The following is a 14,828-nucleotide window of genomic DNA, read 5'->3' on the forward strand; positions in this document are numbered from 1 at the left end:
TTCTTTTTTTTTTTTAGAGTACATGAAGTATAGAATAGACTGAAAACATTCTGAAATACCTTCAGAACCATTCCATGATTCTCCTGTTATTGCGATAGAAAACCATTCAACATATCAGGGGAAAATACTCTTAAAGTACAGATTAAAAATAAGCAAGCTCTAGAAACAGAGAACAGATCAGTAAGTATTTCTTGTTCACCAAAAAAAAAAAAAAAAAAGAAACAATTATACAGCAGAATCTTCTTCTCATATTGAATGCCCCATACTAAAGTGTCAAGAAAGGCAATGTAGCACTTCTCTGCTTTCAGGACAAGGAAACATCAAAAGCAGGAAACTCTCACATCTGAACATATTCAAAGGCTGGCAAACCACCTAATGCTAAAATAACAAAAACATATACGACCAGGTGGAAAAGGAGTGAGTCATGGATCCATGCGTGGTGGTTTGGTTTTTTTAAAAAGTAAGCTTAGTTTTCAGGCAAGACTATTAACCAGTCTTCCAATCTCTTCTCCCTTAAGCAGTTCCCCAAAATTTGGTGGGCACCTGACAGCAAGCCATCTATGAGGTGTTACATAAAAAGTCAAGACAGACAAGATTACAGACTGAGGTCCAGAAATTAAAGTGTCAAATAAGGATAAAAATAAGCTTTACTGAACAACAGAACTGCAGAATTACTGAATAGAAAGTTTAGCAAATGTTCCTTTAAGTCCAATGCGCTAAGCTGAACAACTAGATGCTCTTTGCAAGACAGCAGGATTTTAACTAACGTGAAGCAAATGCTATTCAAATAGCCATTTTGCCAGGGAACAGATAACATCAAGAGAAATACCCCACAACTGGCTATCAATTAGATGGCACTGCTCTAAGAAAACTACATTTTAAATGAGCTAGTAAATACCTATAATAATATTTTATAAAAATATTATTTCCTAAAAGTTATTATTGTAAAAGTGTCATATAACAAATGCTGCTCCCAGGCCAAGCCCAACCCCTCCCAAGTCAAGCCTAACCACTCCCAGGAAAACACATGGAAGGGACTTCTACCAAATAATGTATCACAGAGCAAGTGAGTGTGTGTGTATATAAATAATTCCTGTTTGCCCCCAAAAGTTCTAACTACTGTCAAAGGTAAAGTTCAAAAGTTAAATTTCTTCAGCATCTTTCTATTTACTGGAAAGGAGGCTATATTGTAAACATCACCTTTGACACCATGGTTCAACCACAACTTATTTCAGAGAAAACACAGGCTAAATTCTGAATTATTTAAGTTCTCAATACAATAATTTTGAGGGGGAAGCTATTCATGAGAGGTGTACAAATGACTGTTAAGACAGAAATCACCTTCAAAATTGAATGTGTTTTAATTTTTAAAAAGATATCTAAAAAAGTTTAAAAGTGTCTGAACAGCACAAATCTTAAATAATTTATTTTCTAATGCAATACCAACAGCTTTAAAGCTGTTTAGAAAAAAAATTAGAAAATAAATTATGGAAATGAACTAGTTAAGACAACTAGTCTCAGATACTACAAAGTACACCAGTCTGTATTATTTTTGTACTATTTGCAGGCAAAACAGCACTTCATTAAAACACCTTCCCCCCGCCCCCCTCCCCCCCCCCCCCCAAAGTTGAGGTTTGGTGTTCTGATTAAGAGCTTGACACTCATTACACTACACAGAATGCTTTAACCAAAAGAAAAAAAGAAAATAGTTTCACTACCGTCCCAAACTCTGGCCAAAAAGCAAAAGCTGAAGCAAGTTATTGTCGGAGATGTTGAATACATCCTCTCAGAAGCTGAGACCATTGAGTTTTTCAAACTGAGAAGTAATAATAGTAACATTTCAAATAATCCTCATCAGTCTCTATTCTTGGGAACAACCTCAGCCCTTGCTACCAGTGACCTGACAACCTCTTCTTATCCAACCTAAGATATACACGCTTAAACAAAAGAAGACCACTGCCATTTATGTAACTTTTTCCCCCCCTACCATTTACAACTAACTGGAAGAATATCAGTTGTCAAAGGCTCCAGCAGGGTCCCAAACTCAATAACAGTTTACAAACATCTACATCAGAGTCTAACATAAAAGTGTAAATAATTAAAAATGTACAGAAGTTGCAACAAGGGAAACCCATATATTCATGAGGCTGTCATTTCACATTATGGTACAGCTACAATTAACAGCTCACCACCACACACAAAAAAAAAAGGGGGGGGGGGGAGAGAGAGCAAGAATGAGGTCCATCATTCCTGCTCCCCCACTTTTACTCTTGCTTTCCATCTACCCTCTTCCTTTCTCGACATTTTATTCAATGCCACACACTCTACCTCTAGCCCATGCTGGCATAAATTGGTAGGATAATATAAACACTAATATTTCAGAGTACTGTAAAATTTTGAGCACCAAACCAATGTTCCAGTAAGCTGAGCAGCACCAGTCCAGGCTTGGTGCTTGCACCTGCCAGGAAACAGATTGGCCAAAGCTGTTTCCTACAAGTGATTAAAATGCAATCTACCTGTTAGTAGCTCAAAAAAGTGTCTCAAATATAAACTCAAAGCAAACTTCCATTTTTTTTCTGGAAGTCCAGGTTCTAGAGGCTTCTCACAGAAATACTAAACATGGACTAACTTAATCCAGTGACAGCTTTGTAAAAACATTTCAAGTAAGAACTTACCTAAGCTTCAAATTTCCATAATTTATACTAAATGTAGAGAAGCTTATTTTCACAAACATTGTAAAAATTTTGAATCATCATAATCCTATGCGTGTTCAAACACAAATTCACTATAGAGAAGTCATCATCTTTAATCTGAATACTTTGAACAGTTTATAGCCTTCCTTTTGCAAGTAAAGGACATCTTTATAATCAGGTAAAGGTCCGCTGAGCAAATATTTACTTATTTTAATAAACCCTTTCCCATGTATTGTGCTCCATCAGCAATATAAGTGTCAGTCACAGGACATAAGAAATCCTATTATAAAAATTAAAACATTCATTTTCACTAAATTTCATTTCTATTTTTAGTTTCAGAAAGCTCTTGCTCTTCGATTAAAATTCTCTTTAATCATGAGATCAGAACTACTATCATTTCAAGCTCTCCACAGCTGACTGTCATATAAAAAAAATGAAAAAATTCTGATTTTTTTTTTTTTCATCTAGTTGTTAACAACTCCATTCTTTCCAAAAAGTTGCTAAACAAAATCTTTGGTGCTAAAGTCTTCAAAGAAGATCTTAACAGCTGATTAAGTATTATTCCTGCATGGGATTGAAGACTTTTTGATTCTATAAAGCAATAATTCTCAATCTATAATTCACAAAATCTCAGGAATTAGTCTGCAAAATCCCTGCAAAAAATTATAGAAATATGTCTCACTTTCTCATGCATGTAAGCAAACCTGAAAAGGAGAGAAGCGATAGTTATTGAATCCTCAATCTTAGGTTCGCTTTGTTGTTGCTGTAAATGAAGACAACTGTGACAAAACTGTACAAGACAATCCATTTATTCCTCCTCCTCACAAAAGGGTTCACCAGGTCTTTTATTAAATACTGAGAATCGCTTCTTACAGTGGTTCTTAGAATTGTTAACTGGAGACATAGCTACACCAGAGTACACCGAGGTCTGAACTTCAGCAGCTCTGGTCTATCTCAGAGTACAATTCTGAAATGCAGAACCATTATCTAGAAAATGCAAGGTGTCTGTCTTCTCTTTAAAGAAATTTAACTATCTTTCTTGGGATATCTTAAGCAATTAAAATCCCATAGTAGAATTTCTATCTATTTACCAATACAGAAACTGAATTGTAATATCAGAACTTAATTCTTTTTCGTCAAGACTATCTCCTTTTCTAACAGGTAGAGCACAAAGTTTGATTTCCATCTTGTTTTATGCACAATAAGGCAGGAAAACATTGTAACTTCTAACAGAGAAGTATGAAGAGGATAGTTCATCTTCATTTCCTTTTTAAAGCCATTTACAAATACAACACTGAGAAAAAGAATACTACTTTTACAGTGGCCTTACTCTTTAGTGGCCCCTACATAGCACCATAGAGTCTAGACCTGTTTCAGATACATATGGAATTCCTTAGTAATATTCAAATGTTTTATACATGATAGTGCAAGGAGGGATTAGTTTTGCTTAAATTCCCACCGGAATTGGAAGGGGGGTAAAAAGTAGAAGCAGGGAAGTAGATTTTCAATGAAATGATGCTTTGTTGCCTGAACAGGCATAAGAAAGTAATACCTTCTTAATCATTTTGACATATTGAAGGCACATTCAATAGTACAGAACCAAGCCATACTCCTAGCTACTTCCAGCAACCTGCAAACATTAATTTATTCTCTCAAGCCTGAATGCTGAAACTGTGACAGGACAATATGAGACTGGGGAATAAGCAACAGAAATACAGCTCCACAAACACACCACTCGCTGAAAGGTCTGTTGAACCAAAGAATGACGTTTCTAATAGTCTCTAGGAAAGCCCCTGTGTTACTGTTTAGCTAGACAAATTAATTCTCAACACTGCACAAGTCATCTTTCAACGTGCACTGGTGCGAGATCTTTCAACCCAGCAACATATAATGCATGTCAGCCACATATTTTAGAATATTTAAGTTCTTTTAATTAAGCAGTATTTTAAGAGAAAGTTTTTTTCAGTAGAGTGATGACTGTACATTAATTTTTATTAATTTAAGTTTACTCTGAGAGCTACAGGCAAAGCTGGAGCTTTCTAACAAAATAGTTCATAGCTGCAAAGCAAAATTTTATTGAAATTAATGCAGAAACTGCAATAGACATTTTCCTTTAATCCACTCAGACAAATGAAGCAGTATGTAACAGCAGGAACTCTTCTGTAATATCCCCAGAGCATCTCAAAAACAACAGTTGTTTGTCTACACAGATTTGGTATTTTCAAGGTTTTTCATAAGTTGGTAAAGAACTAGAATGAGTTTAAGTCAAAAGGGAAAAAAGCTTTGAATCAAAGTTCTAATGAGAAAGCAACAACTGTGGAATAAGAGCATGTACAGAATTTTGGACACAACTTATATTCTGCATTCTCCATAGCCTGTACTTAACAGGCCAAAATCAAATGGGCTATTAAATGAAAAGAGTATAATTTATGTGTATGTGCATGTAGAAAGTCTATGTAACAATAAAACTATTATTTAATTGTACATCATTTCTTTTAAAATTATATACAAATCCTTCAACACAGCAGGCAATTTTTAACTACTGTATCTAATATCACCTTTTTTTTTTTTTTTAAGCTAAATCATAGTCTTGGTTACACATCTGTAGCTACAGTAACTCACATAATATGCACAAATAAGTGGAATCGAAATTATTTTTAGCATGCAAAAACATACAACCATGTGTCAAAAATATACTTGCAAAGTAGAAGCCTATTATTTTTAAGCCACAGTGACAATTACACAGTAAGTTACGCTCTTGAGCAACCCATACAGGATTTTCATACTTTGATTATTAAATTTTAATTATGTCCTCAACAGCTACCTTAAGTATTCCTTGAATGCATGTCTTTTTAATTTTCACATAGTTTTCCAGATGTCAGTATTCATGAAATGGTAGGATGTACGAAGTCCCCAGGTCACTGTGGTTTGTTTTGGTTACTATAGCAAGAAGCCAACATCTTAAAAGTAGTTAGTAGACTGCAAAGGTTCTAGAGCAAAGTTTATGAATAAAGACATATGTTGACCAAAACTATTTTCCAACTGAAGTCAGTAACCTGATGAGAATGGATTGCACACACACTTCAGGTTAGAATCAAACACAGCCATTGCTTTCTTATCACTGAAACCTTTAAGGTGAATTATCACACAATTCATCACTTACATGTAAAAGAAAGCAAGGTAATTCTGACCTAGTGTTATTTGCCCTGATGGACAGATGAGACATACAAATGCTATATCTGAAGAATATAGACTAGATCTAACCCATCCAGAATCTTGATTCAAAAATACCTCCTATCAGCTTTTGTAAACACTAACTTACCTTTGTAATTACATTTTTTTTTCAGTTAAGTGTTGGTTGACTGAAGCAGACTGAGCTTCTCTTGTTGCAGCACAAAATTCCATCACTTAATCCTCATTTCCGTGGCATGCACACTATTCTCCAAGTTCAGAAGTTCTGTGTGGTTCTTTTTTTAAAGCCATAACTGCACTTTTTTTTTTTTTAAACAGAAGTACTAAAACTATCTCAATGAGAATTTTAAAAAACAACAGGCACGTGCAACATAACACCAATACAGAAAGTAACATACTTACAGCTTCAAATGATAAGTTAACATGTTCCAGGAATTTCTGTCTTAAACTGTCAGTTAGTTCATTGAAGCGATATCGCAAGAGATCCATTTCTTGTTGAAGAAACCAACGCCTGAGATCCTCGCTGCAAAGAAATAATAAAAAAAAAAACCGTAATAATTTTTCTGATTATGCATTCTCTCTTCCTTTATAAACTAGATGTCAAACCTAGTGAACATAGCATTAAATGTAACGCTGACTTTGGCATGGAACCCACAAACTGAAGAGCTTGGAAGAGAAGGCAAGAAACCTTCAGGAAGGAGCACTCAATCAGAAAAGACTTGCGAAGAGACAATACACACAGAAGCATGACTGCAGATGTTTTGGAAGAACAGACTAGTCAATCTCAACACTAAAAATTGTTCCGTAGGTATCAAAGCTGTTAGTCTCTTTTAAAGGGTACTCACCATTTCTTACTTGTTTTAGATAAGAATAACCCACTGCAGATAACATTCTCCTTCAGTACTTAAAGGACAGCTTTTTTTCTTCAACATGGCACAATATTTCTTCATTGTACAATTAACGTCACAATTAATCTGATGAGGTAAATACATTACAAAGCGTATTTCTTTCAATTCTCACTTTTGGGGTATCACCAGCTGAAGGAACACGCACACATCTCAAATACTATGACAACAGTGCTCTATGCTAGGCAACAAATAGCCTGGAAGCAGGCAAAAGGAAAATATATCACAATGAACTTGGGTGAGGAACACAAATAGAACATCTAACACTTGACAAAAGAGCAAAAGGGGTTTAGCAACGGCAGGTGAGCAAGTAGGAGAATAAACAAGAACACAGGGACAGAAGTCAGCAGACAGCATAAAAGAAAAACAACACTGAAGCCAGTCTCTAAGCACTCATATTACTCTCTACATCCAGCACTCAGATTCCCAGGCATCAGCACATTATTCAAAGCTATAGCAAGTAGGTACCAGAATACTAGTAACAAAAGCCACCCTGTACATACAAGCACAAAATGCAGATGTTACTGTATCTCGCTATTACAGGGCATTCTTTTAAACTGTCCTCCGAGAGCTACGCTGTGGGCTACTGCCATGACAATTCACAGAGAGCAGAAATACTGCACACTTATATGTTCTCCTTACAATATTTAAGCACCTTTTCCCATAGGGGATCAGTGAATTACAGCAGAGCAGTTTGTCTTTTTGTGGACAAAACCTCTGCTTGAAATATGGCTTGGAGAAAAGTAATTATTATTCAAACTATAATTCCACATGGAAAGGCTCTGTTAAGGTGCTTTGTAAAGTATAACCCTGTGGACAGTTTCAGTGCTTGGGGTGTATTAATAATCTGTGCAATTTAAAATGGAAGTTAATGCCTTTATGACTCATCTTCTTTAGTTCTTCTGTGATCATCTTGGACAGTAACAAAATCCTAGGATGTGACAATCTTACTCTCTCCCTAATTCATCAGCTTTACACTGCATTTGTTTTCCCAAGCAAAAAAAAAAAAAAAAAAAAAAAAATATCAAGCATATATAGTTACTTTGGAGGCCAGCCAGTCTCTTGTTCTTGCTTTCCTTCAGGAGAGTAGATCAAAGGCCATAATCCCACCTACCCACTTGTCCTGGTTTCGGCTCGGATAGTTAATTTTCTTCTTAGTAGCTGGTACAGTGCTGTGGTTTGGATTTAGTCTGAGAATGATGTTGATAACACTCTGAGGTTTTAGTTGTTGCTAAGTAGCGCTTATCCTAAGTCAAGGACTTTTCAGTTTCCCATGCTCTGCCAGCAAGCAGGTGTGCAAGAAGCTGGGAGGGAGCAGAGCCGGGGCAGCTGACCTGAACTAGCCAAAGGGGTATTCCATACCATGGAACATCATGCCCAGTATATAAAAAGGGGGGGAGTTGGCCGGGAGGGGTGGATCACTGCTCGGGCATCGGTCAGCGGGTGGTGAGCAATTGCATTGTGCATCACTTGTCTTTTCTTTGGTGTTATTTCCTTTTTTTGTTATATTCCTTTTCATTACTATTATTATTATTATTATAGTATTATTATTATTCTTAGTAGTGTATTTCATTTTACTTTAGTTGTTAAACTGTTCTTATCTCAGCCCACGAGTTTTACTTTTTTTTCCTCCTCCCTACCCCACTGGGAGGGGGAAGCGGCTGCATGGTGCTTAGTTGCTGGCTGGGGTTAAACCACGACACCACCTAAGCTACCAAAACATGAAAATATTACTGTTATCTCTAATACAATACACACACCTACCTGGATTCTTCCTACAGTTGACAAACTAGCTGATGAGCTGGCTTACATTACTGTATACATTCAGCATATACTTTAAAACTGACTTTCCTAGGAACATCATCATTAAGGCATTACTTATGTTCATTTTTTTCTTATGTCTTCGGAAAATTTTACATAATTTCTAAACCCAAATCACGTCTTATACTCAGTATTAACATTTTTTAAAACCGTACACTCTCATTCCAGACACATATTAGTAATAATACTTATTATCAAAACCACCAGCTTAACTGAAAAGCAATGTCACTATAATTAGATAACTAACCAAGCTGCTGCTGAAGATGAGATAGCTGCAGGTAGTTGAAGCACAGACATTAAGAACATCTCAGTTTTTGCCACTTCACTTTTTTGTGTGCAGAATACTCAACAGTTTAAACCATATCAGTAGATTCCTGACTAGAAAAATAATATGAAAGAATAGGCTCTTTCATATCAGGGAACAGCACTCGGGGGGGGGGGGGGGGGGAAATCCTCTTCATCCCCCAAGGAGTGGTAGGAAAGACCAGCATGTTTGTTATGAAGCATCAACATACAAGTACTTTATAAAAAGACATGAAAATGCTCATAAATCTGGAACCTAAGACTAGTAGCTCACATTCCACAATTAAATATGAGAGTTCTGTTACCAACAACTTACGGTACTTGTGAAAAGCCTAGGCATGGGCCAGAGCTCTATTTTACTAGGCAACCAACACCAGGAGACTCCTCAGAGTTTAAGTTTCAAAAGGTAGACAGCAAGGGGAACATGGGTACAAAAAGCACACAAAAGTAAATGCTAGTCAATGTAAGAGGCAGCAATTTCAGCACACAAGTCTAATTTATCATATAGAAAAAAAAATGACAGGAAGTAGAAAAAAGGCCTTGCTAAGTTTGATAAAGAACTTATGTCTTTGTTATGTGACACAGACCAGGGAAGAGAGAAAAAAAAAAAAAAGGGCACAAAAGTATGTTTCAAAGTTTCCTGAATAGAAGAGAGAATTTCTCTGTCAGAGCAGAGGCAAGATTTATTTCTTCCATCTTAAGTTAGTAAAGTGATGATTATGCTCCTGTGACTTTCAAGATTCTTCATAGCTAATCTAATAAAGTGAAGAGAGATGCAACAGACAGAAGCAGAAATGCATGGTCATGGCTAACATGCAAGTAAAATTCTCTTTAGAGCTGTGTTTGCCATGAAAGCAAATGAAACAAGATTATTCTATTTCCTGGTCTTGACAGATATAAGTGACATTACAAGAGGTGTGAAAGAAGGGTATGGACGAGACTGTTCACTCGAGACTGTACATACCATATTTTAGCAACATTATATGGGAATAAGCTTCAAAGTCTTGGATTTCAGAAGGCAGAAGAAGGACAGTCAAGAGATGATGACTACATTACAAATTTAACTGACAAGAATGATGGAGCTGGCCACGTCATGTAAAAACCAAAACAAAACAATCCAATTTATAAGCGAGGACTGATGCAGACCAGAAAAAAAGGCTGATGTAAACTCATACCCCTGGGTGGCACTGTTGGCCAACTGGAAACTTAAAAAGGCGGTGTCACAGGAAAACAAGCCTGTAAACACAACTGCCTGGCACAGGGAACTGAATTCAACCTAGTTTGCAGTTATGTCGATTTAAGTACAATTTTTCAAACACTCCTACCTTAATAGCTTTCATCAATTAACCTAATGATTTGTGCCAAGCTTATTTTTCTGACCTAATATGACAAAAACTTAGAGAACAGTATATTCTATTTGTCTCCCAATTTTATCTTTTGAGGAACATGCCAGTTTTAGAGCATAGAAATATCTCATCCCTGAAATAGCTGCTTTTCAAGAGAGAATGAACAATGCTGGGTAGGGTCACCTCACAGTGCTTATTTTCCATTTTACAAGTAAGCACTAAGTCCACTTTTTCAAAGAAAGAAAAAAAGCTAGTTTAAGTGGAAACTGACTATAAAGCTGCGTTATTGAAACACTGCATCAAACTATCTGTATATAAACGGGAACACAAAAATACATTTGCAGGTAGTTTAAAGAATGCCCTGGAGCTCTACCCAAGGCCCCTCCTCCCTAAGAAGGGGTCTTTCCCCCTAGACTACAAAGCCAGGCTCTTTCCTGCTGATTCTGTGGCCCAAAATAGCTTGTATTCATTTTTGCACAGTGGTTCACCTTCAACAAGCTGCCCACCTCTGCCCTGCCTATAGCTTAATTCTTAAGACACTTCCCTGAAACACAGGGTTTGAACCACATCTCCCACTTATTTCCTAAGCAAGCACTGCAGTCAAATAAGCTCTCATACAAAAGACAAGGATCTGGAAAAAGATAGCTTGCAGAGCAAAAGAAAGCAGTCCAATTATCTGCATCTATCATTAATTCCAGGAGATTCCAGAGCCATTACAGAGATGCAGAGCAGGGGGGGAAAGATACCACATCAGTGACGAAGGCAAATGTTTAGCCAAGTCCCTGCTTGGTTATTTCTGACTGATGCAGCCTTTCACTGAGCATGCTACCCACTGTCATTCACTTATGCCTTCCTCCCTTCTCAGCACAGTGGACAAAGCTTAGTGAATTCCACTCCTGAACCAAAAACCTAACCTTCAGGCTTTTGCTACATGGCTTGTATTGCCTTCTGTGAATCTGACCCAAACTCATTTTTCCTGAAGCCACAGACGAACCAAAAATAGATGCCTCGTGAATTCTAGATCAGATTCTTGCCACCAGACAATTCTACCTTCCAGAACAGCAGAACTTTCTTCAAATGTGTCACTACCAACACCCTCAAAGTGTCTCATCTCCCACAAAAAAGCAATGGTCCCATCTAAATAATAACTAAATGCTTAAAGAAAAGTTTTACAAGAGAGGATAACGGAAACCAAACTGACTATTCAAAATGCCACTAGCTGCATAACAAGACACATGAAGTTTTCAGGGGCTTTTTAGTCCCAGGCTACTTAAGGATACTACCTTTTAGGGGGGTTTTGGTAGAAACTTACAATATAGGTAAAGCAAGATATTTTCTTGTAAAAATCAGCAGGACCAGTATGACTAAGGGCATTTATGAAAAAATACACAACAAACATAAGCACTAGAAAGAAACCAGTATTACATTTGTTATTCATAACCACAAATAATACATGTAGAATACCCTTTCTACAAGGGTAGAAAGAATTTCAGTTGTAATTCTGTTATCCAACTTGCTCCCTTTCAGGATTTTAAATTATACTATCAGAGTCACTGCAGTGAAGGCTGCTATTGATCTTCACATCCACAACCTGTTCCTCATTGTACATGCATCACAGATCTAGCTGGCTCATCAATCCCGTACATCAACAAACTGTCTTCAGCACAGCCCAGATGTCTTTTGGAAGGGCAACCTGATAGGATGTGAATAATCCAGAAGATTTCACTGGGTTTAAAGTCACCCAGGGCCTGTGATGGTGAGGCTTCCTCCATTTGGAGGCTTCTGAGGCCTCTGCTACTTCCTATTCAGATCAGATGTTCTGTAGCAGGCACCTACCATGTTGTTAGCCACCTTGGTCTCTTCTCCAACACTCTCCCTAAAACTCTCAACTGTCTCATGACCCATTCCAAGGAAAAACCCCATCCATTCCAGCTCCATATCTTGGCTTAGAGCACAATCCCTCCTACTCGCCTTCCCGGTCTGTTTTTGCTTATAAATCTGTATCCATTCATAGCAGCACTTCAGTCATGTCAGCTATCACAGTATCATAATATGTATTCTATCACACTCATCTAATTTAAACAAACTATGTTGCAACTTAAAGTGCAATTGAATTAACAATTCAAAACAGTACACACTTCATATTTCCCAGTTTTAATTCTAAAAAAGGACTGCAATGGCAAGGAGTCAGGAGTTCACACCGATGCATAACAAAGCTGCTAACAGACATCAAGCACTGACAATCTCTATAATTTCATCCAAAAACTAAAGCTGAAGCAAAAGGAATGCACTTGACAGGACCAACTTTGTGCTTGAGATGTCACACGACCAAAAAAATTGCAGTGCAACATCCACAGCAATCAATTTGGAAGAAAAGCAGAGTCAGTAGAGGAAACCTCAAACTCCGATGGTATTTTTAGTTTGCCAGAAACAAGGCTCTCTCTTTAGACAATAATATAAAGCCTATTTACTTTGTCAGGTCTTTGGACAGTAATCAACACTTTAAGCATATGCAGCAGTTAAGTTAATTTAAATTATCAATCACTCTGAATGCCTGACAAACACTTAATACTACAGTGCTTTAATCTCAAAAAAGATGTCAAAAGGAAGAGACTCAAATCAATGTTCTGTGCATAAAACCCAAAAGTTTATACTTTTTTTTTTAATTATTAGAAAAACTGGATATTAATTTTGATCCCGAGTATCCCTTTTCATCACAGTTGAAATCAGGTTCCTAGCAAAAAAACTGTTTGAGCCTACCTTTCTATTTAGTAACCATGCAACTCTAAAATATTTGTAATGTCTATAATAAAGCAATGTAGTATCTGTATAAATTTAAAATTAATAGTAAGAGTATAGCATAATCCAAAAAGTACTTACGACTGACAGTAAGCAAGGCGTAGTATGAAATGAGAGATATGGTCTTTTCTTCTGGCCTCATAATCATCCTCAACCAAAGCCTACAGAACATATTATTATTATTTCAGCAAAACAATCTCTCCCAGATTAAAAATCCACAATTAATTTATCATTGCTGTTCAACAGTGTATTAATACTCATCTTTAAGACAACCAATGCAAGACTATTAAAGAATGGGGTTGTCCTAAAGAAAGAAACATATACTCTCAAAGAAAAACTACATCTTTGACAAAATGACAGAATTTAAGTTTTAGAAATAATATTTTATCATGTCTACTTTTACGTCATTCAAAAATTCTAAATAAAGAAAATAAAGTGCAAGAGAGTTCTCTTTTTTGATTTTCTTACTTTGTAGGGAAACTTAAGTTTCCGGAGCTCAGTCTCCAGCTTAGCTTTGTATGAATCACTACTTCTTACATAGCTCACACCAAGGTTTTCGACTACTTTGAGCACTGGGGAGGGGAAAAAAAAAAAAAAGTCCATGTTAGAGACAACATATTGAAAAGAAATCTAACTGTATCATGTCTTGGGAAATGCAGAAACTGGGGAAGGCCACAGGAATTGCTTTTAGTGCTATGGGGAGCAAAGGGGTAAGATATATGGAAGATAAGGTGTGGCCCACAAGTCCTGAACAGCTCACCCAACTCTGGGATCCATACAGTCAACAAGGAAAGGGAGACAGCTAACTCTGATGGATCAGTCCCAGAACACTGGTTTCCACCGTAATGATGGAAACCTTGGATCCAGTGGTTTTCAGGAGTTCAGGGGACCCCTTGCTCCCAGGCACAATGATCTGAACCGCTGTACTGAGAGACATCAAATATGTCGCAACACCTAGAAAGTGAAACATGCTCATAAAAACCACCAGCGTAAACCAAACCTATATAGTCCTGACTGCTATACACCAAACACTCGTTGTGAAATCAGTCACAGCTCTCTGAAATACCTAAAGCAACACGTTTTCCTTTAAAGGGGGTTCATTTCAGCACGAGCAGGCAGCCAGTTCACAATCGTAACAGGCAAAGAGAGCATCTAAGCCCGCCAAAAATACATACAGCCATGACAGGAAGAATCAAAAGCTTCGATGTGGGGACGGCCGGGGACGCTACTCACGCTTCAGGCGGTCGAAGGCAAAGCTCTCAAACTCCACCAGAGAGACGTTTTCCGTGGGGGGCTCCAGGTAGAACTGCAGGCTGTGAGGGTACAGCTCCCGCCGGTCCTCAGCCAGCCGCGCCTGCTTCAGCCTCGCCCGGCCGCTGGAGAACTCCATCTCCCCCGGCGGCGAGCCTGGGGGCGACACGGGCGCTCAGCCACGAGGGAGGCGGTACCGGGAGGAAGGAGAGGGAAGGCGGCCACCGCCGCCGGCCCTCGGCTCGGACAAGGCCCGCCCGCCACCGAGCCGCCCCGGGGCTGCCTCCGGCCCCCTCCCGTAGCGACCGACCCCCTCGTTCCCATGGCAACTGCCCCCGCCCGCCGCGGTAACGCAGAAGCCCCCACCTGCTGCCGCGCACCGGCCAAGCGCCCCAGCTTCCCGCGCACAGCCAACCCCGCCTACTTCCGCCGCGCCCCCTGCCGCTCCGCCGCGCCTGACGCCCAGCCCCGCCTAGACGGGGCCACGCCTCCCGCGCGGCAATTGGCTGGCGACAGCG

The 14,828-nt window shown here is 38.4% G+C and overlaps 1 protein-coding gene across 1 annotated transcript in view; it reads right to left on the reverse strand.

The window, feature by feature from the left end:
• Positions 1-14,449, reverse strand: part of PRIM2 (DNA primase subunit 2) — a 132,267-nt gene extending 117,818 nt beyond the window's left edge. The window contains exons 1-4 of the mRNA XM_050894337.1: positions 14,293-14,449; positions 13,528-13,631; positions 13,141-13,220; positions 6,288-6,408 (exon numbers count right to left, since the gene is read on the reverse strand). Coding sequence (XP_050750294.1) covers positions 6,288-6,408; positions 13,141-13,220; positions 13,528-13,631; positions 14,293-14,449 — 462 coding nt within the window. The remainder of the gene's footprint in view (positions 1-6,287; positions 6,409-13,140; positions 13,221-13,527; positions 13,632-14,292) is intronic.
• Between the last annotated feature and the right edge of the window lie 379 nt (positions 14,450-14,828).

Source organism: Gymnogyps californianus, chromosome 3 (assembly GCF_018139145.2).
Source record: "Gymnogyps californianus isolate 813 chromosome 3, ASM1813914v2, whole genome shotgun sequence".
NCBI classification, from domain to species: domain Eukaryota; kingdom Metazoa; phylum Chordata; class Aves; order Accipitriformes; family Cathartidae; genus Gymnogyps; species Gymnogyps californianus.